Raw genomic sequence first — 27,239 nt, 5'->3', positions numbered from 1 at the left:
AGACATTGGAAAAAAAAAAAAAAAACCCTTGTTCTTCAAAGCGCTGAAGAAGCTATAACTGTCAAAAGATTCAGAAAAAAAAAAGTAAGTAGAGGATAGATGGAAAGCCTGGCGGTGCAGTGGTTAAGGCTGCTAACCAAAAGGTAAGCAGTTTGAATCCATCAGGAGCTCCTTGAAAACTCTATGGGGCAGTTCTATTCTGTTCTATAGGGTCAGCTTTGAGTCGGAATCAACTCGACAGCAATGGGTTTGGGTTTAAGGTGATAGATGATAGATGGATGGATGTTATTACGAGTTACATTGTGTCCCCTCAAAATATGTGTTGTAAACCCTAACCCTTATACCTGTGGTTAGGAGCCCTGGTGGCGCAGTGATTAAGCACTTGGCCGCTAACCAAAAAGTTGGCAGTTTGAACCAATCAGCCGCTCCTTGGGAGAAAGATAAGACAGTCCGCTTCCATAAAAGATTACAGCCCTGGAAACCCTATGGGGCAGTTCTGCTCTGTCCTGCAGTTTCCCTATGATTCAGAATCCACTCATAGGCAATGGGTTTATATACCTGTGGTTATAACCCCATTTGGGAATGGGTTTTCTTTGTTATGTTAATTAGGCAGTATCAGCGTAGGGTGTTTCTCAAATCAATCCCTTTTGAGATATAAAAGAGCAGATTATGCAAGTAGCAAAAAGTAGAGTAGGCGGAAGACATGGCACATGAGATCCCCAAGGAACCAAGAAGCACAAGCTGCAGAGAGACAAGGCCCTTCCCCTAGTTCGAAGAGAAAGAGAAAGCCTTCCCCTAGAGCCTGCACCCTGAATTCAGACTTCCAGCCTGAATTCAGACTTCCAGCCTCCTAAACAGTGAGCAAATAAGTTTCTGTTCCTTAAAGCCACCGACTGGTGGCATTTCTGTTATAGCAACACTGGATAACTAAGACAATAAAAAAAAAAAAAGACAATAGATAAAACAAATGCTATAAGAGCTAAACTATTGGTGAATCTAGGTGGAAGATAAATGGATGTTCATTCTAGTGACACTTGGAACTTCTCTGTGAGTTTGACATTCATTGTTCTAAATAAAAAGTTGGTCTGGGGGATAAAAATTAAAAATAACCAGAGGGGGAAGTGGATGGCTATATAGACGGGCCATCCACCTAACTTAGGTGATGGGTAGGTGGGGAAAAAACGTCACATAAAGTCACCTTGAGTTGGACTTGAGTCGATGGCAACTAACAATTTCTAGGGCAATCACTAAGAAAACAGACCATGTGTAATTTCCAAACTACTAGTTGTTGTCAATCCTGAACGGGGCATCAGGATTGGAGGAAGACTTATTAACAACTTGCGTTATGCAGATGACACAACCTTGCTTGCTGAAAGTGAAGAGGACTTGAAGCACTTACTGATGAAGATCAAAGACCACAGCCTTCAGTATGGATTGCACCTCAACATAAAGAAAACAAAATTCTCACAACTGGATCAATGAGCAACATCATGATAAACAGAGAAAATATTGAAGTTGTCAAAGATTTCATTTTACTTGGATCCACAATCAACAGCCATGGAAGCAGCAGTCAAGAAATCAAAAGACACATTGCATTGGGTAAATCTGCTGCAAAGGACCCCTTCAAAGTGTTGAAGAGCAAAGATGTCACCCTGAAGACTAAGGTGCGCCTGACCCAAGCCATGGTATTTTCAATCGCATTATATGCATGTGAAAGCTGGACAATGAATAAGGAAGACCGAAGAAGAGTTGACGCCTTTGAATTGTGTTGGCAAAGACTATTGAGTATACCATGGACTGCCAAAAGAACGAACAAATCTTTCTTGGAAGAAGTGCGGCCAGAATGCTCCTTAGAGGCAAGGATGGCGAAACTGCGTCTTACATACTTTGGACATGTTGTCAGGGAGGATCAGTCCCTGGAGAAGGACATCTTGCTTGGCAGAGTACAGGGTCAGCGGAAAAGAGGAAGACCCTCAACGAGGTGGATTGACACAGTGGCTGCAACAATGAACTCAAGCATGATAACAATTGTAAGGATGGCACAGGACCAGGCAGTGTTTTGTTCTGTTGTGCATAGGGTCACTATGAGTCGGAACTGACTCGACGGCACCTAACAAGTCAATTACAACTCATGGCGACTCCATATGTTTCAAAGTTGAACTGCACTCTATAGGGTTTTCATGGCTGTGACCTTTTGAAAGCATATTGCCAGGCCTTTCTTCCACAGTGCCTCTGGGTGGGTTCAAACTGCCAAAATTTCAGTTAGTCACCCAGCGCTTAATCATTTGCACTACCCAGAGACTTTCCAAACTACTAGAGGGAGAAACAGATAATCAGAATAAGAAAAGAAAGGACAGAAAGAGAACTGTAGAGCGAATAAGAAAAATAGACGGCACAAAAGGTAGCTTTAAATACTCAAGTAAAGCAGTAATTACATTAAGTGTGAATGGGCTAAACGATCGAATTAAAAAAGGCATTTCAAAATCAAATGATATTGAAATGCTGGTGCATGCCACAATATAGGTGAACCTTAAAAACATGTTGAGCGAACTAAGTCAGTTGTAAAATGACGAATAATATATAACCTCACTTATGTGAAATAAGCAAATATAGAGAAACCAAAGATTATTAGCGGTTACCAGGGGTGGGAGGGAGGGGCAAAGTGGGAGGTTTTGCTTAGGGGACATTGAGTTTACGTTAATGGTGGTGGAATAATTTGGAAAAGGATAGCGATAATGGTTGTACGACATGAAGAATGTAATTAATACCACTGAATTATGCATGTAGAAAATGTTGAATTAGTGAATGTTCTGTTGTGTATATTTTCATTATTAAAAAAAGATACAGAAAGATCGAAAGTAAACAGATGGAAAAAAGATATACCATGCAAATAATATCCAATAGAAAACTGGTATTGCTTTTTTAGTAGCAGACAAAATAAACTTTAAGGCCGGAACTTTTACTAGAAGAAGGAAATTTATATTGACAAGAGGTTATTTGCCAGAAAAATTAATTTTTAAATTATATGCACCTAATAAAGTAACTTCAAAATATATAAAGCAAATATTGGAAGAAAAACAAGGATAAACAGGCAAACTTCAAATCATAATAAACCAAAACCAAACCTGTTGCTGTCAATTCCAACTCATAGCAACCCTATAGGACAGAATAGAACTGCCCCCTAGGGTCTCCAAGGAGCAGCTGTTGAATTTGAACCGCCGACCTTTTGGTTAGCAGCCTGAGCTCTTATATAAACGCTGTGCCAACAGGGTCCCCATAATCATCATACCCATTGCTGTCCAGTTGATTCCGACTCATAGAGACCCTATATAGCAGAGAAGAACTGCCCCACAGGGTCTTCAAGGAGCACATGGTGGATTTGAACTGCCCACCTTTTGATTAGCAGCTGTAGCTCTTAACCACTACACCACGAGGGTAATATATTTTTCTCAGTATTTGATAGAAAAGGCAGGAAAAACAAAATCAGTGAGAATCTAGAAGAGTAAACAAGGTAGACAAATCTGACCTAATGGACTCATCTAGAACCCTACAGCCCACACCTGCAGAAGGCACAGCCTTATTTGTGACGCAACATTACAAAAACTTACCACATGCTGGGCTGTAAAGCAAGTCCCAACAAATTTCAAAGGCTTGAAATTGTTCTGAGCATGTTTTGACCACATTCAATCTAGAAATAAATTACAAAAGAAGGAAACTAAAAACTAGAAAATCCCCATACATTCGGAAATCAAGAAACACACTTCAGAGAAGAAATCATGACGAAAAACTCAAAAACATTCAAAAGTAGAGGAACTCAGGATCTGGGAGAGGGGCAGCTGCCTGGAAACCCCATCTGCCCTGATTTGTGGAAACAGTGCAATGTGTGGCTGTCTTGCCTTTTTACTGATTTGTGTTTCTAAGCCAGAGTTTACTGAGCACCTAGTGTGTGCCAGGCCTTTTGCACTCTCCTGTTACTGCTCACTGTGGTAGGTCCAGTTATCATCGGCGTTCCATAGAGGAGAAAACTGAGGCTTGGAGAGGGCAACTCACCTGAAATTGCCCAGCTAAAAAGTAGCCCAGGGCTGTCAGATTCCATGTTTTTAATTACCTGCTAGGCTGGTACAATTAATACTCCCGTTTTTCAGATAAGAAAACTGAGGCTTATGGCACAAGGCTAATTAAGTGGTAGGACTGAGATTTGATCCCAAGCCCTGCTGGTGCAGTGGTTAAGAGCTTGGCTGCTAACCAAAAGGTCTGCGGTTCATATCTACCACTTGCCCCTCAGAAGCCCTGTGGGGCAGTCTACTTTGTCCTACTATATGTTGGAATTGACTCCACGGCAGCTGCTTTGGTTTTTTTTTTTTTTTTTTTTGTCTAGATGAGTGTTAGGCCTTTACAGAGAGAAAAAGTGAGGCCGAGGTGCTGCTAGAACCTCTTAGGAACCCAGAGCTGGTAGTGGTAAGAGGCTGAGATTCAGGCCTGAGCTTCCGGAAAGGGAAACAAGACTGAGAGGAAATGACCACAAATGTCTTCCACCCCCACCCAGACAGGAAAGGAAGAACAATACCCCAAACAGACTGAAGGAGAGGGCTTGCCCCCAGCCCCCTGCCTGGGAGACATAGCGGCCTGGCTGGCAGGGCTGACAGGAGCCCATTATCATGAGGTCTTGGGGTGGGGGCAGCTGAGCAAGAAGCCGGGCCCCTAGAACCTACACAAAACAACCATTGAGGAAGTACAGGGCCTGAGAGGGAGCTGCTGTGATCAGGCTCTGAGTGGATGAGGGAGGGGCTCTCTGCCGGGTATGCAAGCCACCAACCCTCTCAACTTGCTGCTGAGGAAGGCGAGGCCCAGACAAGCTAAGACACTGGCCTGGGATCATGCAGCCAGTCAGCACCCATTACTCTGACTGCTAGATGGAGAACTGGGCGGCACCCATTGGGGGCCGATGTGATGTTTCAGGCATAAGCAGATGAGCCCAAACCAAAAAATCAAACCCATTGCCCTCAAGCCAATTCCAACTCATAGCAATCCTATAGGACAGAGTAGAACTGTGCCGTAGGATTTCCAAAGCTGTAAATCTTCACGAAAACAGATCAGCACATCTTTTACCCACAGAAGCGCTGGTGGATTTGAACTGCCAACCTTTCAGTTAGCAGCCTAGCACTTAACAACTGCGCCACCAGGGCTCCTTCAGATACGCCCAAGAACCCACAGGTTGCCAACTCCAGGTGGCTCAGAGCAGCCCCTAATCCAGAGAAGTCCAGCAAGGTGCTTAAGATCACACAGCAAGTGGAAGCTGCTGGTATCACCCTGCCCTGCCAGGACTGCTCCACTTTTGGGCCTCAGCTCTGTTTCCCACCCCACCCCCACTGCCTCAGGCCCCCACTCACCAGCTGTCTACTTGGAGGGCAGTGCAAGGCTGGTCAGATTTCCACAGAACACAAGGGAGCCAGGTGTAGCTGGGACAGCTGGGAGGGCAGGTGGGCAGAGGGGCTGGTAGCTGAAAGAGGCTTCAGCCAGCAATGGACATGACAGCAGCTGCCCCACACCTGCTCTGGGCTGTCTGAAGGGAGGCAGGCATCCCTGGTAGACCAGATCCTGGGCCCACGTTCCCAGCTCTGTCACTGAAACTGGCTTCTGGACCTGGTTGAGTCCCTTCCTCTCAAGGACCCTTGATTTCCCCATCTGCACTGGTACCCACTTGATGTGATGACATAATGTGGCCTTCACAGCTCAGCGCCTGGTGGCACTGTGATGATTGGGTTATTATATTACCTTCTGGTAGCCAGGAAAAGGTCAGAAGGCCAGAGATCCCGTGCAGGGAGGCCTGGCAAGCTGCTTGACTCCTGGAGCCTCAGTTCTTCCTGGCTAGCAGCCAGATCATGCTTCCTAAGCCCAATTTGGATGACCCCTTGCTACTGCTGAATACTCTGCGTGGCTCCCCACTGCTCACCCACTGCTTGTGGCAGCACAAGCTGCTTATGAAATTGGAATCATCCAACTAGAGTGGGACAAGGGGCTCAGGATTACACCCCTGGGTCCCTCAAGGTAGCTCTGAGGTGCCCTCTTGGACCCTCAGTGTTCCATAACACCCAGTTTGAGAACCACTGCTCATGGAATGCAGTCTAAAAGTTGTAGTCTGGCATTCAAGGCCTTCAGTCCCTGTACTTTTCCTCAGCCTGTCATTCTTGTTTTCCATAGGGGTCTACTGGGTGGCCCAAGCCCCACCATATCCCACTCCTGACTGTCCCAGAAACAGGCTCTGCAACTTCACCCCTCAGGGACTTTACAGATGCCATTTCTTCTTTCCAGAATCCTCCTCTCTGTTTTGCTTCTGACAAACGCCTCCTCAACTCGAGGCCTAGAAGCCCATTGCCTCCTCCCAGATGGCCTCTGTGACTGCCCATGGGGGCCATCGCACCTCCCTGAGCTCCCTCAGGCCCTGTAGAGCTCAGGTGGCAGGAAAAGCACAATGAGGGGGGTTAGGAGGGAACAAGGAGGAAGGTGTAGGGGAGGTAGGGAAGAAGGGAAGGAAGGAGGAAGGGACCTAGATGGAAGAAAGGCAATGGGGATGGAGAAGAGAAACAAAGAAAGAATGAAGGAAAGAGGGGAAACAAGAGAAGAGAAGGGACTGGAGCAAGGCCTGGCAACATGCCCCCTCCCCTCACCCCTCAGAGTTCACACGCCTCACCTGGGGGCCAAGCTCATCCCCCCTAGGCTTGGGTGGGGAAGGGGATTGGAGGAGCCCCATTTCAGGGCCTAACGTGGCCACCAGCCCAGGGAATCCAGAAACAGGAGACAGCAGGCATGAGCTGCCACCCACCCTGGGGATCTTTTTTTTGTTTGTTTGTGTTACTTGAAATATTTTATTACTGTTTAAAAATAAATTGAATATATTTTCTTTGCTTTTATAATATATTGTTTTGTTATTCCTTTTTTAAAATTGTACTTCAGATGAAAGTTTACAGAGCAAACTAGTTTCTCATTAAACAATACACATATTGTTTCGTAACATTGGTTGCCAACCCCAAGACATGTCAACACTCTCCCCTTCTCAATCTTGGGTTTCCCATTACCAGCTTTCCTGTCCCTTCCTGCCGTCTCATCCTTGTCCCTGGGTTGGCATGCCCATTTAGTCTCATTTTATTATGTCTAATCTTTGGCTGAAGGGTGAACCTCAGGAGTGACTTCATTACTGAGCTATAAGGATGTCTGGGGGCCATATTCTCGGGGTTTCTCCGGTTTCCGTCAGATCAGTAAGCCTAGTCTTTTTGCAGGGGAGTTAGAATTCTGTTATGCATTTCTCTCCAGCTCTGACTGGGGCCCTCTACTGTCACCCCTGACAGAACGTTTGGTGGGGGTAGCTGAGCACCATCTGGTTGTGCTGGACTCAGTCTGGTGGAGGTTCTGGTAGTTGTGATGCATTCGTTCTTTGGACTAATCTTTCCCACCCTGGGGATCTTGTCCCGCAGTCCTCTAGGTAAAGTGTCAAGCCAGGACTGATCCAAGTCCTACCTGAGACCACGCTGAATGGATGCAAAGAGGTAGGACAGGGCTTAGTCCTACTCAGTGAGCAGAGCTGTGACTGTGAGGGCTGCAGGCATTCTGCTGATGTTATTGGCTCAGCCAGCTTGGATGCTGCGGGTTCTGCATCTCAGGGCTCCACTCCCAGATGGTCTGCCTACCTGGGCTACTTCCACAGGATGGGCCAGGTCACCCCGAGGCCCCAGGAGGTGGGGTAGGGCCACCAGAAGGCAGGCCTTGGTCTGTTGCCTTCACAGAGGCCTCAGAGCCTGGGCCAGGTATCCAGGGGCTCCTTGGATCCCCCAATCCCACCCTTCTCTCCCAGAGCCAGAATAGATGGACAGAAAGGCCATGGACCTGGGTGTCAACTTCATCTGCAACCTCCCTGTACAGGGCTCAGGGGAGGATGAACTCAGGAAGGGGTGGGGATGGATGTCTGGGGTACTTGGGAAGGTGTCCCTGCGTCTCAGCATTTATCTGGATCTGAGGAAACACTGCAGGCCTTTTTATTCACGCTAGCACCTGGGTGTTCAACTTTTATTGAGCACTTACTTTATGCCTGGCCCTGGAGCTGGGCCTGGCACCGTGGAGAAGGCAACCAGGCAGGGTCATTGTGAAAATCACAGGAAGTAAGGGATGTGAAAGGGAAACCAAAGCTGCACAGATGGGACCTACATATTGCAGCTATTTATTCATTTGTATATTCATTCATCCAAAGTATTTATTTATTTTGTTAATATTCATTCATCCAAAGAGTGTTTTCAAGGAGCTTCTCTGGCCCCAGCCTGAGCACAGGGATGAATCACTGACTCAAGGTCAACGTTTGGAACTCAGGCCTGGTGTCTATCCTGGCTCTGCTGCCCATCAATTATGTAGTCTTGAGTAATTACTTCCCTATTTTTTTTTTCTGACCCTCAATTTCTTCATATGAAAAGCAGGAATCAAGAATTGAACTCCTGTTTTGAAAATCTATTTAGATCCATCACCTGCAACACAAGCAGGCCCTGGAGGGCTGGGAGTTTCACCCTCTTCCTCCTTTCTCCCCTGATTTTTTTTGGGCTGGGACTCATTTCTTCTGTGTGCAGTGAGAGGGCAGTAGGTGGGGAAACAGACGGGACACCTGAGGCCTCAGGGGTATGGTCACACAGTGAGCTATCGGTAGCCACCAAGGAAAAAGTAGTCATTTCTGACCACCTATCGGTTATGTGCTAGGTCCTAGCTACAGGATTGCTATGAGTTGGAATAGACAGGTTTGGTTTCAACAGGTTTAGGCCCTAAGCTAGACACCCTGTTTATTTTGTCTCATTTAACCGGGCAACGTCTCCCTTCCCACAGCCCTGTGGACCAGGCATCAATGTTTCACTTTAAAACCCGATGCCATCAAGTTGATTCTGACTCACAGCGACCCTATAGAACAGAATAGAACTGCCCCATAGGGTTTCCAAAAAGCAGCTGGTGGATTCGAACTGCCGAACTTTTGGTTAGCAGCTGAGCTCTTACCAACTGAGCCACCAGGGCTCCATGTTTCACTTTACAGAGGGAAAACAGGGTTCAAAGGAGAAGTCTTTAGAAGGACTCACCCCCTACCCCAAACCGTCCACAGTGGTCCCTTTTAAGGAGTGAGAGAAGTTGGCAGTGTGGGGGCGTGAGAGGATATTTGTGCTTTTTATTTTTTACCCTTCTATATATACATATATATATATTTTGCACCAAGTAATTTTTTTTTTAAGTAATTAAAAAAAATTTTTTTTTTTTTTTAATTAAAAACATTGGTTTGTGTGCTAGGAATAAAGCTATGTAGAAATGTGAAAGGGACCAGAAGAGGGATGGAGAAATCAGACAGACCGGGGTTTGAAGCCCGGATGTAATTTTCACTTGCTGTGTGACCTGCACCCATCCCTTCCCCATCTGTGGAGGGGCCACGCTCCACATGGGGATTTTGGGGAATGGGTTATGCAGGCACAGGCCTCACCTGAAAACTAGCCCTGGACCACACTGACAGTGTGGTATGACAGGTCAGTATCCCTCTGTCATCAAACTGTTCTTTTACATTGTTGCGTCCAGAGCTTTTGAATACAGGCAGTTCCTGGGTTACAAACATCAGACTAGTACTTAAGAATGGGCTGCCATAAAGCCTATTGTATTAAAATTTTGAGTTAAATTCAATGGTTCATAATAACAAAGAAATGGACTACTTTGTGACAGTCATGAAAACATCGCATGGCTTAGAAATGTCTCTTAAGTGTTTTATATGCATAGAAAGGTAAAATATATACTATATACTAAGACAAACATTTGACTAACTGATGCTAAATAAGAACCATATGTACCTGTTCTGACTTACCTACAAATTTGACTTAAAGTCAGACTTAAGATTGGATCTTGTTCATAACCTGGGGACTACCTGTAATTACAAAAATGAAACCCATTGCCGTTGAGTTGATTTCAACTCATAGCAACCCTATAGGATAGGATAGAACTGCCCCATAGAGTTTCCAAGGCTGTAAATCTTTACAGAAGCAGGCTGCCACATCTTTCTCCCACAGAGTGGCTGGTGGGTTCAAATGGCCGACCTTTTTGGTTAGCAGTTAAGCACTTTAACCACTGTATTACCAGGGCTTCTTTTTATTTTTTAAGAAAAATTAAATAAATGAAATACCATAACAGTATTTTATACTTGCACCGCCCCCGAAAGCCAGGTAGGCCTGTCGCAGAGGCCCTGCCTGGCCGGCCCCCAGCCAGCTCACTTGAACCCAGAGAATCTAAGGCTGGCATCAGGAGGGTGATGTGTTCCAAGACTTCCACTGGTGGCGGCTTCCAGCTCTGGCAACCCACGTGCTCGTCCTAGAGCCTCAGATATTTCTCCTCCTTCATAAGTCACGGGAACATGAGAAAGGCCGGAGGAGGCCTAGGTAAGAAGCATTGAACCCAGAGCATGAAAGGCAGGCTCAGGGCCATGGGCCCACGCTGGGGAGAGTGGGTGGTGCTCAGGCCCCCGGAGCTTCATGGATTCCTTCTGGCGTCAGGGCTACTTAGCTACTCAAATAGAATAAACATCTTAGAAAAAAAATATTAAAAAATATAATAAAAAACGAAAAGCCAAACCCATTGCCGTGGAGTCAACTCCTACTAGTAGTGATCCTACAGGACAGAGTAGAACTGCCTCCTAGGCTTTTCCAGGAGCGGCTGGTGGATTCAAACTGCTTACCTTTTTTTGGTTAGTGGCCAAGATCTTAACCACTGTGCCATCAGGGCTCCAAAAAATGCAATAAGAAAAAATAAATAAGACTGAATTTCTAGGTCTAGCAAATTGTACCCCAAGAGATTCAGAAGTTAAAGGTGTGAATTGGACACCAGAAGGAACAGCCAGAAGCCAGGGAAAGAAAGGCAATCGTCCCACTTTTCTAGAAGGTGAAAAAGGTGAGTCTAGCAACTATAGACTAGTTAGCCCCAATGTTGACTGTCAAGCACGTTCTAGGACAGATTATTAAGTAGATGATTTGAGAGTGCTCAAAAAATAAAATAGCCATCAGAAACACCAATGTGGGTTGCTGGGAGTCGCTCTCGATCCTTTCTTTTAATAACAGGACAGCTGGACTCAATCCAGACACAAGAGCTTCCTGAATTTCTGTAAAGCATGGAAGAGTTTTCATGATATTTTTTGGGCAAAGATGGAAAAATATGGGCTCATGTTATAACGGTGTTGCTAGCTGCTGCCTAGTAGGCCTCTGACTCGTGGCGACCCCATGCACAAGGGAACAAAGAGCTGCCCGGTCCTGTGTCATTCCCACGATCCATTGTGAATCGAACCCTCGTGATGTATAGGGTTTTCGCTGGCTGATTTTTGGAAGTAGATCACCAGGCCTTTCTTTCCTAGTGTCTTAATCTGAAAGCTCTGCTGAAATGTGTTCCACACCATAGCAACACACCAGCCTCCACTGACAGATAGGCATGATACGATAATGCTTTAATAATAACATACGACTAACACAGAGTCTTACTATGTGCAAAATGCTTTACATGTATGAACTCAACTAATCCTCAAAGCAAATTCTTTGAGGTAGGTTCTATGGCTATCTCCATTTTAGAGATGAGGAAACTGAGGCATGAAACAATTAAGCAACTTGCTTGGTAGGTGATGGAGTCAAATTTGAACACAGCTGTCTGGCTCATGAGGCTGCAGGTACACAGTTGGAGGTAGAAGTAGAAGCCTGGTTCTTATCCCCATTACCAATCAAGATGACCCACCCACCCCTAGCCCAGGAGTGGCTATGTGACCCCAAATGGCCGATCATATCTCCTCCAAGGATTCTGCCATGGCTAGGCTTCTCTCTTGGCTGGGCCATCCTGGCTTCCTAAGCTTACCTGACCTGGCAGTGCTGCTGTCCTTCCTATCCACGATCCAGCCCCTTGCCATAGGATCCCTTTGGGCCATTGGTGGTTTCTGTGGTTTGCAACCAGAGAGCACTGATGGACATAGGAGAGGTATCACCCTCCTCCCTACCCAGATCTGCTCCTAAAGGAGTGTGTCCACTCGGCATCCCACTGTTAGTCCTGATGGGTACAGAGAAAGTCTGAGAATCAGTGGAGGTCTCTAGTCTCTAGTCTCTAGTGATAGATTGTAGGGCTCTTAACCCTTACCCCTATCTTGTTGATCATCACTTTCACAATTTGAATTTAGAACACAGAAGGCCTGCTCATAAAATTTGCAGCTGCCACAGTGGCAGAATCAATGCTTTGTGCAATAGAAGCAGGCTTTACAAGACTAGAAGGCTGGATGGAATCCAAGAAGATGACATTTAACCAGCATAATGTAAGGGTCTTGCATGTGCATCCGAAGAATCCATTATGCAAGTACCAGATAGGAGAGGGAGTGGTGGCTGGACAGCAGTTCATGGGAAAAAGCTCTCACTGCAAATTTAATGAGTCACCAGAATAATGTAGCTGTTGAAAACACAAATGCCTCCAGTAATGCAGGCTGCAGTACTAGAGATCAAGTGTCTAGAAAAGTGGAGATGACAGTATCTTTCAACTTGGCCCTTGTCAGTCTATACTGGGAACATGTTTCCAGTTCTGGTCTCCACACTTTAGGAGGGACAATAACAAATTATGGAGCATTCCTATAAGGGTGGCCCAGGTTATAGGCAACCACTGAGACTAGAAGATGTTGATTACAGGCTAGGGAACCCTTGGGGAGCCATGATCCCTGCATGCAAAGAACTGCAGGGGAGGTCCCAGAGAAAAAGCACCAAAGTGCAGTGCTAAAGGACCAGCTTGTGCAAATTACAGAGAGATGTTTTAGTCAAAGCCCCTTGGGTGGCAAGTAACAGAAGCTTACTGGAGCTTGCTCAGCAAAAAGGAATTTATTCTAGGGAAGCAGGTGTGTTTCAGGACCTGAGGGCAGGTGGGGCCACCCCAGGGACTGGAGCTGGGAGCTAGAAAGCTGGCAGGAACCAGAGCAATCTGACTTTCCAACTCCCTCTCCTCTCTGCTTGCTTTCTTGTCACAGAGCAGCTTCCTCTGTTTCTCCAGGCACCAGTAGAAACGCTGCCCCAGCCCTGGCACTGCATAGCCCCCTCCTGCCACTCAATTGTCCAGGATGATGGGGGAGGACAGGAAATAAGGGAGGGGCAAGGAAGCCAGGAAGAGACAGGAGAGGTGGGCAGGGGCCCAACAGGTAGGGACAATGATTAAAGAATAAGCGAACAAATACCTGGGTGCCCACCACCCCACCTAAGAGCCAGAATATCACCAGGAGTAAGTACTCTTTAAGGCCCAGTATGTCTTGCCCCCACTTAGCCACTCTGGTAATTTGAGGGTTTCTTGTTCCTCTGCTTTTCTTTATAGCTTCACTATGTATGGATGTATGTATACCTAAGAAATGGAGAGCTTCCTTTTACATGTCTTGATTTTTATACGGGGGTATCATGCCTGTGCTACCTGAAGGGTCGGTAGTTTTAACCCACCAGCTGCTCTGTGGAAGAAAGGTGTGGCAGTCTGCTTCTGTAAAGATTTACACAGCCTTGGAAGCCTTATGGGGTTGATATAAGTTGGAATTGACTCTTCGGCAGTGTGTTTTTATCTTTTTTATAGCACCTTCTGCAATGTTCTTTTTTGCTTAGCATATATGTTTGTGAGATGGTCGCATGTGGATGTGCACAGCTGTAGCTTGTTAATTTTTGTGGCTGGGTAGTGCTCCATTGTTTAGCTATTCAGTCATTTATTTCTACCATCTTTGACTATTTGGGTTGTTTCCAGCCTTCAGAACTACAGCGCTGGTGGGCACAGGCTTGTAGGTGTCACTGCAAGTGGAATTGCAAGGATGTAGGGTGTACCCATCTTCAACTCCTGGATAATGCAAAGCAGATTCTGACTTGAGAACTTCTCAACAGTGGGAGTCGCCCCTTTGATGGAATAGGCTGTCCTATGGGGCAGTGAGGAGACCTGGCAGTGCAGTGGTTAAGAGCTCAGCTGCCAATCAAAAGGTCGGCAGTTCGAGTCCACCAGCCACTCCTTGGAAACCCTATGGGGCAGCTCAACAGTGTCCTATAGGGTTGCTATGAGTCGGAATCTACTTGATGGCAATGGGTTTTAAAGTGAAACATTGATGCCTGGTCCACAGGTTTGGTTTTTTGGTTTATGGGGCAGTGAGGTCCCATTCACAGAGGTGTGGGTTGCAGGGGGGCAGGAGCCCATTTCCCAACCTTCCGGTTGCTCATTCGATCCATATAAAAGAGGGGGTCTGATATAAGCAATGAGCTGGATGCTGTGGGTTTGAATCTTAGCTCCATTACTTACTAGCTGTGTGACCTTGAGCTGGTCACTTCCCTCTCTGAAACTCCAGTTTTCTCTTTTGAAGTGTGGTAGGTTGTGTACCCATGGCAGATTCAGAGGAAACCAAGAAGCCTCCTGGGGAGGCAGGCACTTCGAGGAAAAGAGAAGAAGTCCAAGGCTAGTGCCCGGATGGTGATTCACCTGTAGGCGGTGGGGTACCTACCGGTGGGAAAGAACTGTGCGGCATTCTCTCCTCCCTCAGCATCCTAGGCTGACGGAGGAGAGAACGTGGCAGGCTCCCTCAGGAGAAGGAGGAGACAGTCAAGGGTGGTAAATGCTCCAGAGACCCAGTGGGAGAGGCTTGGATCTCGGTACCCCAGCAAGACTGTTCTGCTGCCACCATGATACAACCCTCTCGTGCCTCCACAAATGGATTGAACCCTGCAGGTGCAGCCCCTGCCTAAACCCAGGGTTGGCCACACTCTCAGTCCCTGCTGGGCTTGAAGTTGGGCGGCCCCTGATCACCAGGCCCTCCCTATGCCATGTGGCATATCTAGGCTGCGGCATATCTAGGCTGCGGCATCTCTAGGCTGTGACAAAGGGCACACAGAGCTTTGTGTCTAGGTTTTAAGCTGCTGGGACAAAGGCAGATGTTACAGCCTCCTTTCCACACCTCCTTCCCCTGATGGAGAGGCCTGCTAAGGTTGGAGCCAAAGCTCCAGGACAACAGCAGCTGCTCCTGTCTCTGAGCGCCTTCTCAGGTGCCCTTGATGGGCATCATCTCACCGACTCTTCACAATGACTGCATGAGGCAACCACTGTGAGTACCCCATTTTACAGATGAGGAAACTGAGGCACTGAGTGATCGGGGGTGTGTCCAAGGTTACAGAGCTGCTGTTGGTAGGCACAGGGTTTAACCCAGGCCCTATGTGTCCAATGCCCTGTCTCTGGGGCAACGGCTCTGACTGAACCTGGGGAAGTGGGCAAGGGGAGGCCTCCCTGAGAAAGCGATGTTCCAATTAGATCGGAAGGGTAAGTGAGAGGCCAAGAGTGTAGGAGAAGGGCAGTCCAGGCAGTCCAAGGTGGGAGAGAAGATGAAGGGAGGGGAAGAAGGGCAGCGTGGCTGAGCTGAGGGAGCAAGGTCATGGGGGCAGGATGAGGCAGGAGAGGTGGGCATGGTGCTCGGGCCCCTGAGGCCCTTGGGATTCATGGAAGTGGTTCCAACCACAGATTCCTGAGTTGAGCTGACAGATTTTAACCCCACTCCACCCCTGCTGTCTAAATGACCACAAGGCCTGGTGGATGAGTTTTATCCAGAGGGTTCTCGGAGTGATGGACTGGGCTGAGCTAGGTGGCTCTGGGCTTCCAGGGTATAGCAGGGGCAACCAGGTAGTTGGAGACTATGTCCAGAGATGGCATGGGGTGGGAGTGCCTAGGCAGAGGGACAGGGAGAGAGTCTGGGGAGCTGGTCTTATGGAAACCGGAAACCAGGCCTGGAAGCCGTGTTGTGGGGGGTCCAGCTCAGACTGTCCCTGAGGAGCCAGCTCAGTGACGAGGGCCCTCTGGGAGCTGGGGAGGGGGTGAGGCCTGCCTCAAAGCTGCCATTGTCGCTGTCTCCACTGACAGTCTGGGGCCTAAAATAGAGCAGGAGTACCACGGATGGATCTGGATCTCGTGAGAAGCGTTTCTGGCAAAGAGGTCTGGCGGGGCTGGGCGGGGGGGGGGGGGGGTGTGGTGTGAGTCATTGCTGGGAACCCTTGAGTTCCCAAAGCCTAGCTGCCCCTCCCCTGCCCCCAAGCAGCCTGGAATCCAAGGAACAGTGGGGAGTTGTGGGGGTGGAGGTGTGTCTCTGTCCCACCCTGCCCAGCTGTGGAGAGGGAACTGGGTCCTAGCCCTAGCTCTGCTACAGAGGCACTGAGTGACTGGGCCAAGTCCTACCCTGTGGGCCTCAGTTTCCCAGAGGTACCAGGAGCCAGTTGTTGTTGCATGCTGTCAAGTCGATTCTGACTCATATAATCACTATAGGACAGAGTAGAACTGCCCCATAGGTTTTCCTAGGCTGTAATCTTTAGGAGAGCCCAAGGAGTGGCTGGTGGGTTCAAACTGCCAGCCTTTTGGTTGGCAGCCGAGTGTTTTAACCATTGCGCCACCAGGTCTCCTGCCAGGAGCCAGGGTCCTTGCCGCCTGCTGTGAGCCCCCTGGAATTCAAGGCGGGTGGTTCTAGCACAGACCCCCTTAGGCAGACAGATACAGGATAAAACCCCAGTTCCGCTCCTACCAGCTGATTGGCCTTGGACTAGTTCCTCCACGTCTTGGAGCCTCAGTTTCCTCATCTGTAAAATGCACGTTGAAACCAAGTCCTGTTCTCTCCAGGCTTCATGTTAAGCTATTCAAGGATTTGGCAGCTCCCTGGGGTGTCCTTCCAGGCCTCCACATCCTCAGATGGCACATTTTATGATGCCAGGAATGTTAACAGTAGCGACCCTACTTTTTCCTTCTTTTTTTTAAAGCTTTTTAAAAAAGTGTGGTAAAATACACATAACATATAACATTAACCATTAGCGACGTGTAGAACATCCACAATGTTTCACCGCTATCTAGTTCCAGAACATTTTCATCACTGCAAAACATGACGGGTAGCTGCATTGTTTTCACTTTTTGGCTACTGTGAATAGCGCTGCTATGAACACTGTGTATAAGTTTTTGTTTTTGAGCACATATTTTCAATTCTTTTGAGTATGTAAGGAGGTATGGAATTGCTGGGTCATTTTTATGGTAATATAAGAAGCCCTGGTGGCACAATGGTTAAACGCTCAGCAGCAGCTCCAAGAGAGGAAGATCTGGTGATCTGCTTCCATAAGGATTATAACCAAGAAAACCCTATGTCACATGGGGTCACTGTGAGTTAGGGTTGATGGCACCCAACAACAATAACATGGTAATACTATGTTTAGCTTATTGAGGAACTGCCAAACTATTTCCACAGAGACTGTACCATTTTATATTCCCACCAGCAATAGCTGAGGGTTCCAATTTCTTAACATTCTTGCCAATACTTATCTTCAATTTTTTTTTTTTTTATTCTAGCCATCCTACTGAATGTGAAGTGGTGTCTCAGTTGTGGCTTTAATTTGAATTTCCCTAAGGACGTTGAACATCTTTTCATGTGCTTGTTGGACATGTGTGCATTTTCTTTGGAGAATTGTCTGTTCAAGTCCTTTGCCCAATTTTGGATTGGGTGGTTTGTCTTTTGGTTGTGGAGTTGTAGGAGTTCTTTATATATTCTGGATACTTGATGCTTAACAGATATAGTGACCCCACTTTTTAATGCCTCACATTTTACACACACTACCTCTTGCTCCCCTACCTGAAGGGCAGGGATGATTATGGTCCTTACCTCTCTTCTTGGGAATTCCTCAGCCTCAGTTGGGACTGGTCACTCCTGGAGGAAAGGGGTCTTTGCTCCTGGTGCAGGTCCTCCTGGGCCCGTACCATATGCCAGCCCCTATGCTGGGTTCAACCCTGGAGTCTTGTGGGGCAGAGATGATTCTTTCCATCGTCCAGATGGGAAAATGGGCTTATTTTCGCCCTACCTCAAAGGGGCCTGCCTGGCTCTGTGAAGTGCATGGTGCAAGGCAGCAGTTCTGGGCAGACGCAGAGCAGGGTGCGGTGTGTGGGACTGGCGCACCCTCTAGCGGCCACCATGAGCACCATCTTGTCCCGCAATCCGGGACGCGGCAGTGGCCAGGAGGGCAAGGCCTTTTTCGGAGCCGCGCACCGGTTGTCTGCCGTGGTCCCACCGCCCCAGACGTGTGAGGTATCCCCTGCCTGTCCCTTCTAATGGCTTCCCATAGACCCCACCGAAGCTGCTCGCCCCACCCCGATTACCATAGAGACCGCTTGTACACAGTATTACTCCCACGCTTTCCCCTTCATCCGAGGGAGGGCCACCTCAGGAGCCACCTTGTAGCGACCCCGCTGGGGCTGGATGGCCGGGGCCCATGAACAACAGGGCCCCGGGGACGCTGGCTGTGGGGAGAGTGAAATATTTCGGCAGGCACCACGGAGAGGTGAGGTATAGCCTCCCTTAGCCCAGAATCTAGGCTCCTGGCTTTGGGTCTAGGTTTGAGTAAGTTGCTGGTTGTGTGTCCTGGGGTCTCCCGAGTATTCTCTGGGTCCAGCTTTGGACCTTGAGCCTAGAGTAGACTTTGTTGACTGAGAAGGCTCAAAGTAGACTCTAAAGCCCTGGGTCTGGCCTCCAGCTCCATTATGGTTTCACAAAGGACTCTGAGTTCTACACTCTGGTTCTAGAAAGGGCTCCAGGCTTTGGACACTGGCTCCAGAGAGGGCTTTGAGTTCTGGGCTCTGGTTCTAGACTGAGGACAAGCTCCAACCTTAGGCTTCTGGGGCAGTGTTTAGGGTTGGCCCAGGAGTCTGGGATCAGGGATGAGTAGACAGGTGTTTCCTGCCCCAAGGTTGGACAACTTTCATTCTCTGCTTCCAGGTCAACTCCTCTGCCTTCTCCCCCAACGGCCAGACGCTGCTCACAGCCTCAGATGATGGCTGTGTGTATGGCTGGGAGACACAGACTGGGCAGCTGTTGTGGAAGCTGGGTGGCCACACAGGTGGGGACTTCTGCAGCCTGAATTGGGAGACGGAGGCGCATGGGTCTATTCTGGCATTCTGCACAGCCCACCACAACGACCTCTGGCTTTTGAGTGGGCATCAGTGCATGTCAGCATGGACAGGGCTGGGGCAGGAGGTCAGGAATATAGAACCTGGTCCCTGGGGCTTCCAAGTCTAACAGACCTGGGCTTAGATCCTACCACCTCTTTGTATATTGGTCAAATCATATCACTTCTTTGAGCCTCTATTTCCTCCTCTATAGAATGGGGATAAGGAGCCCTGGTAGTACAGTGGTTAAGCAGTTGGCTGCTCACCGAAAGATCAGTGGTTCGAACCTACCAGCCATTCCTCAGGAGAAAGTTGTGGCAGTCTGCTTCTGTAAAGATTTACAGCCTTGGAAACCCTATGGGACAGTTCTACTGTAGGGTTGCTATGAGTCAGAATCCACTCAAGGGCAATTTTTTTTTTTTTCCAGAATGGGGATAATAGTACCTAAGGGTGAGGTAATGCAAATAAAGTGCCTGGTACGCAGTGAGGATTCAGTAGATGTAAATATTATTATTAAGGAGACTTCCCCTGCCCCCCCCCCCACCAAAAAAGACAATTACAGGACACGCTGATAAATGCTATAATGGGGGAAAGTTCAGGGGAGCTCAAAGGAAGCAATGAACCTAGGCTGGGCCATCAGGGATTTTTCAGATGGGTAAGCTGGGGTTGGGGTTCCAGGCTGAGAGTTCAGCATAGGCAAAGTAATGGAGGTCCAGGTATTGGGAAAGGTGGGAGTGGGTGAGGGGATTTAGGTGAAGAGGCTGGAGAAGTTAGCAGGTGTTAGACCCCAGGAGCAGGGGGTGGAGGGCAGTGTCCTGTTCCCTGACCATGGCTGCTGCCCCAGGCGCCGTGAAGTTCTGCCGCTTCTCCCCTGATGGCCGCCTCTTTGCCAGCACATCCTGTGACTGCACCATCCGCCTGTGGGATGTGGCAAGAGCCAAGTGTCTGCAGGTCCTGAAAGGTGAGTGGGCTGGGTGGGACTGGGAGCCAAGCAGCTAGACCTGAGTTCTCTTTTGGCCCTCATGTCTTATGCCACCTCTTCTCCTCCCCAACGCTGGGCTGGTGCCTGCAGGTCACCAACGGAGTGTGGAGACAGTCAGCTTCAGTCCTGACTCGAGGCAGCTAGCATCAGGTGGCTGGGACAAGAGGGTGATGCTCTGGGAGGTGCAGGTACGTGGAAGGGCTGGGGTCCAGCCAGTCCTGGAGGGGCAGCCAGCAGCCTGGGATACGGAGACGCACACCCTCCACACTGGCTCCAGGTTGTTCCTACACAGCTTTGTCCTTTTGGCTCAAACCCTTCTGTGGTTCCGCATCACCCACGCCCATATGTCTGCGGCCACCTCTCCAGGCCTCCCTGCACATACCAGCCCTCATGCCTTAAGACCTCTGCATATGAGATTCCTCCTACCTGGGCTGCCCTTCCTCTCCTTGTCTTCAAGGCACTGGAAGCCTCCCCAGATTGTGTTGTGTGTCATATTAGCCTGGCAGCCCTGCAAGGAGGGCCTGGGTCTCAGAGGCCTAGAACCTGGCACCCTAAGGTTTCTTGGCTGCCCTCCACTGCCTCCTGCAGCTCAGGCCTCTCTTCTCCAGTCAGGCCAGATGCTGCGCCTCTTACTTGGGCACCGTGACTCCGTCCAGAGCAGTGACTTCTCACCCAGTGCGGACTGCCTGGTGAGCCCATACCACCTCCCTCCCCCCGCCCCCACCTCAGTGGCCCTGCAGGATGAGGGCAGCTGGAGGCCCATGCTCACTTTTCTATCCTGGACCAAATAGTGGAAATAGCATGCACTGCTGAGTTGGATGGATGGGTTAGAATTCCAGACTTTAGATGGACAACTCTGCCGAGCAATTCCTCATCTGTAAGATGGGGATTCAGCAGGGCTCAGTGATGCTTTACAGAAGCCTTGCAGAGTAGTTCAGCCTAGGCACTAGAAGGGTGGTGTGGGTCAGCTGGTCTATGCTCATGGCAGCCTGCCTCTAGGCCACTGGCTCCTGGGACTCTACCGTGCGCATCTGGGACCTGCGGGCTGGGACGCCAAAGACCTTCCACCATAAGCTGGAGGGTCACAGTGGTAACATCAGCTGTGTGTGCTACTCACCATCTGGCCTCCTGGTGAGCTGGATTGCCCTGGAGTGTGGGCTAGCCCCTTGCTTACTGCAAGTCCCTTTTGAGGGTCACAGGGCATTTTGAGGCCATGAGCATGGAGACCCCACACCCACGGGCTCAGAACTGTCTGCTTTTCAGGCATCCGGTTCCTGGGACAAGACCATCCGCATCTGGAAGCCCCAGCCAGCCAGCTTGCTCGTCCAGCTCAAGGGCCACGTCACCTGGGTGAAGAGCATAGCTTTTTCCCCCAATGAGTTGTGGCTGGTCAGCGCTGGTTACTCCCGCCTGGTAATTCCTCTCCCCCAGCAGTCCCAAACCCAGGTCTCCTCCTGACCAATTCCTGTTCCAGCAAAGCTTCCCTTCTGAAACCCTTCCACCCTCACAGCCCCTGCTACCAGAGGCCTCAGCAATCCAGAAATGTCCACATTCCCATCTGCCTTAACTGCAAGGGTACCAAAGGGCAGGATCCAGGCAGTAGCCTCCTCTGTACTTAAGTGCCTGGCACCAAAGTCTGAGCTGGCCCAAATGTCAATGATATTTCTATTATCACAGATACTGTGCCTGGCATTTTAAAATGTACCCACAACCAAACCCAGACCCAGAGTTTAAGATATCGGTCAGGACTCATCCCTGGATGATTACAAAGATGCTAAATCTGCCTGGTGAGACCTCCCTAATCTTCTGGAATTTTTATTTCCAGATCAAAGTCTGGGACTGCAACACAGGGAAGTGCATTGAGACCCTGAAGGTGAGGGCTGGTGGATGTAGCACTCAGGTTGCAGAGAAGGCCCCCAGGGAAGGCTGGGAGCAGGAAGGACCCTCAGAGCCCAGTGCTATGCTTTTGGCAGGGAATCCTGGATGTGGCCCATTCCTGTGCCTTCACCCCAGATGGGAAACTCCTAGTGTCTGGAGCTGCTGATCAGGCATGCTGATCCAATCACCCAGAGCCAAGTGCTGACCAGGTGACCTCTGGAATGTAACATCACTACACCAAGATAAATGGCTGTCTAGCCCTCAGCCCTGCCTCCTGCCCCATCCCCTGCCTGGGAAGAATGAAGCTGTGGGCCCGGCAAAATGAACTAGTAGAGGACAAGCAAGGCAGTCCCATGCCGTGGGCCCAAAGTGACTGTAACAGAGCACCCAGCAGACTCCTACAGCCCAACACCAGGAAGCTTGCTAGAATCCATCAGACACCTGGTAATGACAACCAGGGCCAAGCTGGCCTCAGCTCCCTCCCTAATCATTCCAGCCCAGTTGATGGAACCACCTTCAAATACAAAGCAACAGGTCAGCCAGTTTGTGTTTTATTGACGCGAGATGCTCAGGCCTTGACTGCGTATTTCCGTAGTGGGTACAGCCGCTCCTTCCGCTGCTGTTTCTTGGTCTTCAGGTTCTCCTCGTGCTTGTTGAGCCTGCGGCGCATGGCACGCGTTTTCTTGGGCCGCAGATCCAGTGGCTTGTACTTCTTGCCCTGGATGAGGGCGGGAAAAAGCAGGGTGAGTCTGAGGACCAGGGTTTAAGAGCTCCTGCAGTAGCTGCGGAAGCCTGAGAAAAAGTCTGACAGGAGACCTTGAGAAGATGTTGAGAAGTGGCCAGAGGAGGTGCTGATTTCAGTGAGACTGACTGGCGAAGCTGGGGCTTGTGTTCAAGTCAACCGACTCCTAACATAGTGCTCCTTCCACCTGCCTGATTCCTGGCCATGGAATCAAAGTCACACCACAACCCAAGTAAGGGGTGTGCAGCACTCGTCAATCCTGGGGGTGGTTACTGCTACCTTGGCTTTAGGTTACACAAGATGGTGCCTATGGGGGCTTAAGCCAGTGCCCGCTTAGAGTCTGCCTGTGGTGTCACCTGCAATAACCTGCCCACACTAACATGGGAGCCTCAGGGGGATGATCTGGCTTGGCCAAGGTCATCCTGCTGTAAGGGGCAAAGTCCTCCCCCTCCTGCCCAGAGTGGGCCATTGTCTCCTCGCTGGCTTAGAGTACTCCCTTCCCCATGGGATCCCCACTGAAGGGCTCTAGATTAATGCAGCTCTCACTGATCTTCCCTTTGTTCTTCAAAGGTCCGCTGGCTCGTCTTTGGGATATAGCCCTCTGTTAGCTGCTGGCTTAGTGATGAATCAGACCCAGTCCCCGCTTAAGAAGACCTCAACAGATAACATGTGGGCCAACAGTGATGGTGGTGGGAATCAAGGTTTCACTTAAGAAAAACCTAGTAACAGCCCAGAGAGCACAGGCAAGGATAGGCATGTGCAGAAGCAAGTAGGGATCGGGTCATGAACAGCTTGCAGGCAGAGAACTGAAGAAAGCTAGGCAGGACAAACTCTGGTGGGGACTTGGAGGCATGAAAATATTTGCCCCTTCGCACATCGCACATGTGGCTACTGTATCGGACAGCACAACCATCATCACAGAAAGTACTCACCCCTACCTCCCTGACCGAGTAGTGCCTGGGCTGTCTTCCCCCACCAGGCTGGCCGTTTGGGGGGCCTGACATGGGCACACAGGGCACTCACTGGATGGTCGTGAAGACCAATTCTTCCAGGCCACCAGTCCTGCAAGGGCCCCTCAGAGCTTGATGAAGGCTTCAGACACTTTTCTCAGAAAATTGTTCCCACATACAAATGCGTACACATTCTGGAACGGCAGCACTGATGCCCTGGACTACTAGCCCAGGCAGACTGCGATAATTGTTTTGATGTGTCAAGCCTGGGTGGCCACAGCCCCTAATTATTCAAACACCAATCCGGGTGTTGATGTGAAACAATTTTGCTGTTAAAGCCCATGATCAGTTGACTAAGGGAGCTATCCTGAGTAATCTGGGCAGCCCTCATTCCATCAGGTGAAAACACCTTAGAAGCACCCCCCAAAAGAAACCCCACCTGTGGACAGAAGCTTCAACCTGTGCCCAGGATCTTCCCTTTTGACAGCTGGCCCTAGAGATGTCAGACTTCCTCAGCCAAACCCCACAGGAAATTCTTTGCAATAAATCCTTTTAATATATGTATGCCTCTTACTGGTTCTGCTTCTCTACTTGAGTCCTAATACACTAATTTTAAAGACAAGACCAGAAAATGGTTACCAATGCCCAAGGCTGAGGGACCAGAGAGACACTTGTGGAAATCTCCCAGGAGCACTCAATCCAATCCTCCCTGCTCCCCAAGACATGCTTTGGAATCCAGGCCCATCATTCCATTACTTCTAGGTGTCCCTAGTCAATGTAACCTCTGCAAGCCTCGGGACTGTCTTAAAAAGGAGAATGCCAAGTGCTTGGCAGTGACCAACTGGTAAGTGCTACTAAGAGAGAAAGATTTAAAATGTTCAATCCTCATAAACTGCCCAAGGTCACTCAGCTGGTAACAGTGGATTTGAACCCATGTCTCCAGCCAGACTTCCATCACACAACTGATTTCTTGACATCTGCAACAACGAGGAAGTGCCACACGCCAGTGTAACATGCTGGTAAAGGGGGGTGGGGGTGGCACCATGACTACTTTGGAAAGCCCAACTAAGTCTGGGCAAAACCTAGTTCCATGCACTTTAGCAGAACCACTTCACACTGCCCTTCTGGCCAGGGTGAGGGCTGGAACTGTGCTCCCTGCAGCCCCCCACCACCCTCCACGTTCCAGCTTTAAATTTACCTTGTAGAACTTCCTGAGGTTCTCTTTCTGAGTCTGGTTGATGACAGTGAGAACTCGGGCAATGGACTTGCGGACAACTCGGCTACAAAACACGGATGTCAGTGAAAATGAGGAAGACGCACAGCACTTCCCAAGGCAGCTCATTCGGGGTCTGCCATAGGGTAGCAGCCCAGATTCACCTAGGAGACACCTGACCTAGCCTAAGAGGAAGACTTCCTGGAAGTGAAGTTTGAGCAAAGCATTGAAGGATGTGGAGAGCCCACTGCTGTGACAGCTGCAGAAGGGGCTTAAGGCAGAACTGCCAACTGGTGAGGTGGGAGCGGATCAAGAAAAACCTTCAATTTCAAGCCAAGGAATTTATCCTGACGGTCATGAAGAAGACCTATCAATGTCAACCTAATCAGAGGCCCCATCAGATGAGCATTTTACAAGCAGATTCAGTCAGCCATGAGAACAGGCTGGCTAGAGGGAACCAAGCCACAAACTGGGCAACCAGGTGAGCTACAGGAATCATGGGAGGGAGAAATGAGACATTTGGGAAGTAGAAACACCATCGGGGGAAGGAGGGATTAGCTGAAACTGGGAGTAAGCTGGGGAGAAGTTAAGTTTGTAGTCATGCTGAGCCTAAGGTGTCTTGGGGGATCAGGGCACATCACCTAGTAGGTAAACAAGATCTGGGAATCCAGCATACGACTTGCCTACATGTTCCCCCACTCATTCAATTCCACCATCCCCGTGCCTTTAAGGTTGTGTGTAGGCAAGGATTTTATGTAAGAGGAAAGACTGGGGAGGTGATGCAACGTCCCCATCAAGTAGGATGTGGCAGAACTAGGGTTTGTACCCAGATCTGCTAGCTCCAAACCTACATTCCTTCCACAAGCCTGATTCTTATCCATGCAAATCAAAAAGTTACACTATAACTTAAGAGATGCAATGCATCCATCCGTGGGGTGGGGTGGGGTGGGGGGGAAGTGATAAGGAAAAAAAATCAACTGCTGGCAGGAGGTGGAAGGAAAGGATCCACTCGTGCTTTTTGAAGCATTTAAAATGAGTCTTCAAGGAGACCCAGTTCTTTCTCCAGCCAGAGAAGCTGAGCAACGGCAGTTCAGGTAAAAGGACCTGCACTGGCCAAGTCAGGTAAAAAGAAATGCACACAGAGGGTGCCATGCTGCTGAGGGTGGGCAAGGTGAGCCTGGCGAGGCCGGTGAGGAAGGGTGTGGCATTTTGGCCTGCAAAACCACTGAACGGGCACGTAAATGAATACCTCCTTAAGCCAATTCCAAAAAGCCGCAATCGCTTCTTCTGATGCACACGTACCTGCCATCCCGAGAGGGCCAAGGTTTGACCGACTGACTTACATTTTGGAAAGCTTGGACGCCGCACCGCCTGTCACTTTGGCGACGCGCAGCTGAGACAGCTCCACCTTCAGATCGTCCAGCTGCTTCAGCAGCTCCTCCTTCTTCTTGCCGCGAAGGTCCCGAGCCTTGATCTTGGCCTGCGGGCGAGAAGGGGTTGGAGTCAGACATTTGGAGAGAGTATCTCCCCCTCTGCCGCCCGCCGAGACCGCCACGGGCCATCCCTCCTCCTCCACCCGCGCCGCGGCCAGCCGGGGTAAGGCGCGCGCCTCGTCCGAGGCCACGACGGGGCCGCTACTCCCATTCCGCAGCCTGGAAGACTGAGGACCCGAAAGGTGCGCGCGCGTCTCTCCCGCTCCCGGTCCCTGCCCGTCAGTGGGAGAAAGCGGGAAGCCGGCTGTAGCTCCGCAAGGCAGCTCCGCGCGGCACCCCCACTGGCTCGACCCGCAGAGGGGACTCTGGGGTTCACCCCGCACCCGCCACCCCAGCCCCACAGCCCTATGGCTCGCGGATGGCGCTCGATGTCATTGCCCTCACCATGGCTGAGCGTTAGAACACCACCGCCGCCGGATTCCAGGCCGAGGGAAAGGAAGGGGGCGGGGCTGACCTCCGCAACTACTGCCGGGGTGACCGCGGGCTAGGCCAATGACGCCGAGGCAGGAGAGCCCCGGCTCCGCCCCTCCGGTGTGCCTTGGTACGACTAGTCCAGCCCTGCCAGGAGGGGTCGGCGCTCTGTATTTTCGTGTCCGAGTCGTCCTCCCTGCCCTCGACCCGGCACTGGAGGCTCTTCTGGTTGGCAGTGCAGCGGGGGAAATCGAGCCTTAGGGCTTACCGGAGATGGCATAACAGGACTCGAATTCGTCTATTCAGTAATTCATTCGTTCGTTAATTTATTTTGTAAACCTTTGCAGGTAGCTCCGTCTATGCCGCTCTGAGCTAGGTGCCCCGCCTCGGGGATGCGGAAGGTATGAGGGGTGAGGGTTTTCAAAGATGAATTAACCCTGTCCCTGCCTTGGAGGAACTTAATGTCCGAGGTGGGCGGGGAGTGGCGGGGTCAGACAGCTACAGTGCCATCCATCTCCATAATGTTCTAATGGAGACAGCATGCTGCGGTGGAGTGCCCCTTTATTTAGTGAGCCCCACCTGGTTTCAAATTCTTGTT

General features: G+C 49.8%; 2 protein-coding genes across 2 annotated transcripts; one reads left to right on the top strand and one right to left on the bottom strand.

Moving 5' to 3' along the window:
- Positions 1-17,934: 17,934 nt before the first annotated feature.
- WDR38 (WD repeat domain 38) lies at positions 17,935-22,171 on the top strand. The gene is made up of 9 exons (XM_064291447.1): positions 17,935-18,368; positions 18,803-18,923; positions 19,817-19,933; positions 20,045-20,142; positions 20,563-20,643; positions 20,954-21,085; positions 21,218-21,367; positions 21,780-21,827; positions 21,928-22,171. Exons 1-9 carry the CDS (start codon positions 18,300-18,302, stop codon positions 22,009-22,011), a joined length of 900 nt encoding a protein of 299 aa, XP_064147517.1. The 5' UTR covers positions 17,935-18,299; the 3' UTR covers positions 22,012-22,171.
- A 196-nt stretch (positions 22,172-22,367) lies between these two features.
- Positions 22,368-26,718, bottom strand: RPL35 (ribosomal protein L35). Its single transcript, XM_010587632.2, has 4 exons — positions 26,615-26,718; positions 26,081-26,217; positions 24,723-24,804; positions 22,368-22,550 (listed from the first exon to the last, which is right to left on the bottom strand). Exons 1-4 carry the CDS (start codon positions 26,615-26,617, stop codon positions 22,401-22,403), a joined length of 372 nt encoding a protein of 123 aa, XP_010585934.1. The 5' UTR covers positions 26,618-26,718; the 3' UTR covers positions 22,368-22,400.
- Positions 26,719-27,239: the final 521 nt, after the last annotated feature.

This window comes from Loxodonta africana, chromosome 9 (genome assembly GCF_030014295.1).
Source record: "Loxodonta africana isolate mLoxAfr1 chromosome 9, mLoxAfr1.hap2, whole genome shotgun sequence".
NCBI lineage: Eukaryota > Metazoa > Chordata > Mammalia > Proboscidea > Elephantidae > Loxodonta > Loxodonta africana.
Note: the sequence above shows the minus strand (reverse complement) of the source record. Positions and strands in the feature narration are given on the sequence as shown.

Bases quoted from the DNA above. Each gene is read 5' to 3' on its own strand.
- WDR38 (XM_064291447.1), top strand. From the start codon at position 18,300: ATGAACAACAGGGCCCCGGGGACGCTGGCTGTGGGGAGAGTGAAATAT. The intron at 20,644-20,953 runs GTGAGCCCATAC...GCCTGCCTCTAG, and splicing joins CACCCAGTGCGGACTGCCTG to GCCACTGGCTCCTGGGACTC. The intron at 21,086-21,217 runs GTGAGCTGGATT...TCTGCTTTTCAG, and splicing joins ACTCACCATCTGGCCTCCTG to GCATCCGGTTCCTGGGACAA.
- RPL35 (XM_010587632.2), bottom strand. The intron at 24,805-26,080 runs GTAAGTCAGTCG...CGTGTTTTGTAG, and splicing joins GCGTCCAAGCTTTCCAAAAT to CCGAGTTGTCCGCAAGTCCA. The intron at 22,551-24,722 runs GTAAATTTAAAG...GCCCTCATCCAG, and splicing joins ACCTCAGGAAGTTCTACAAG to GGCAAGAAGTACAAGCCACT.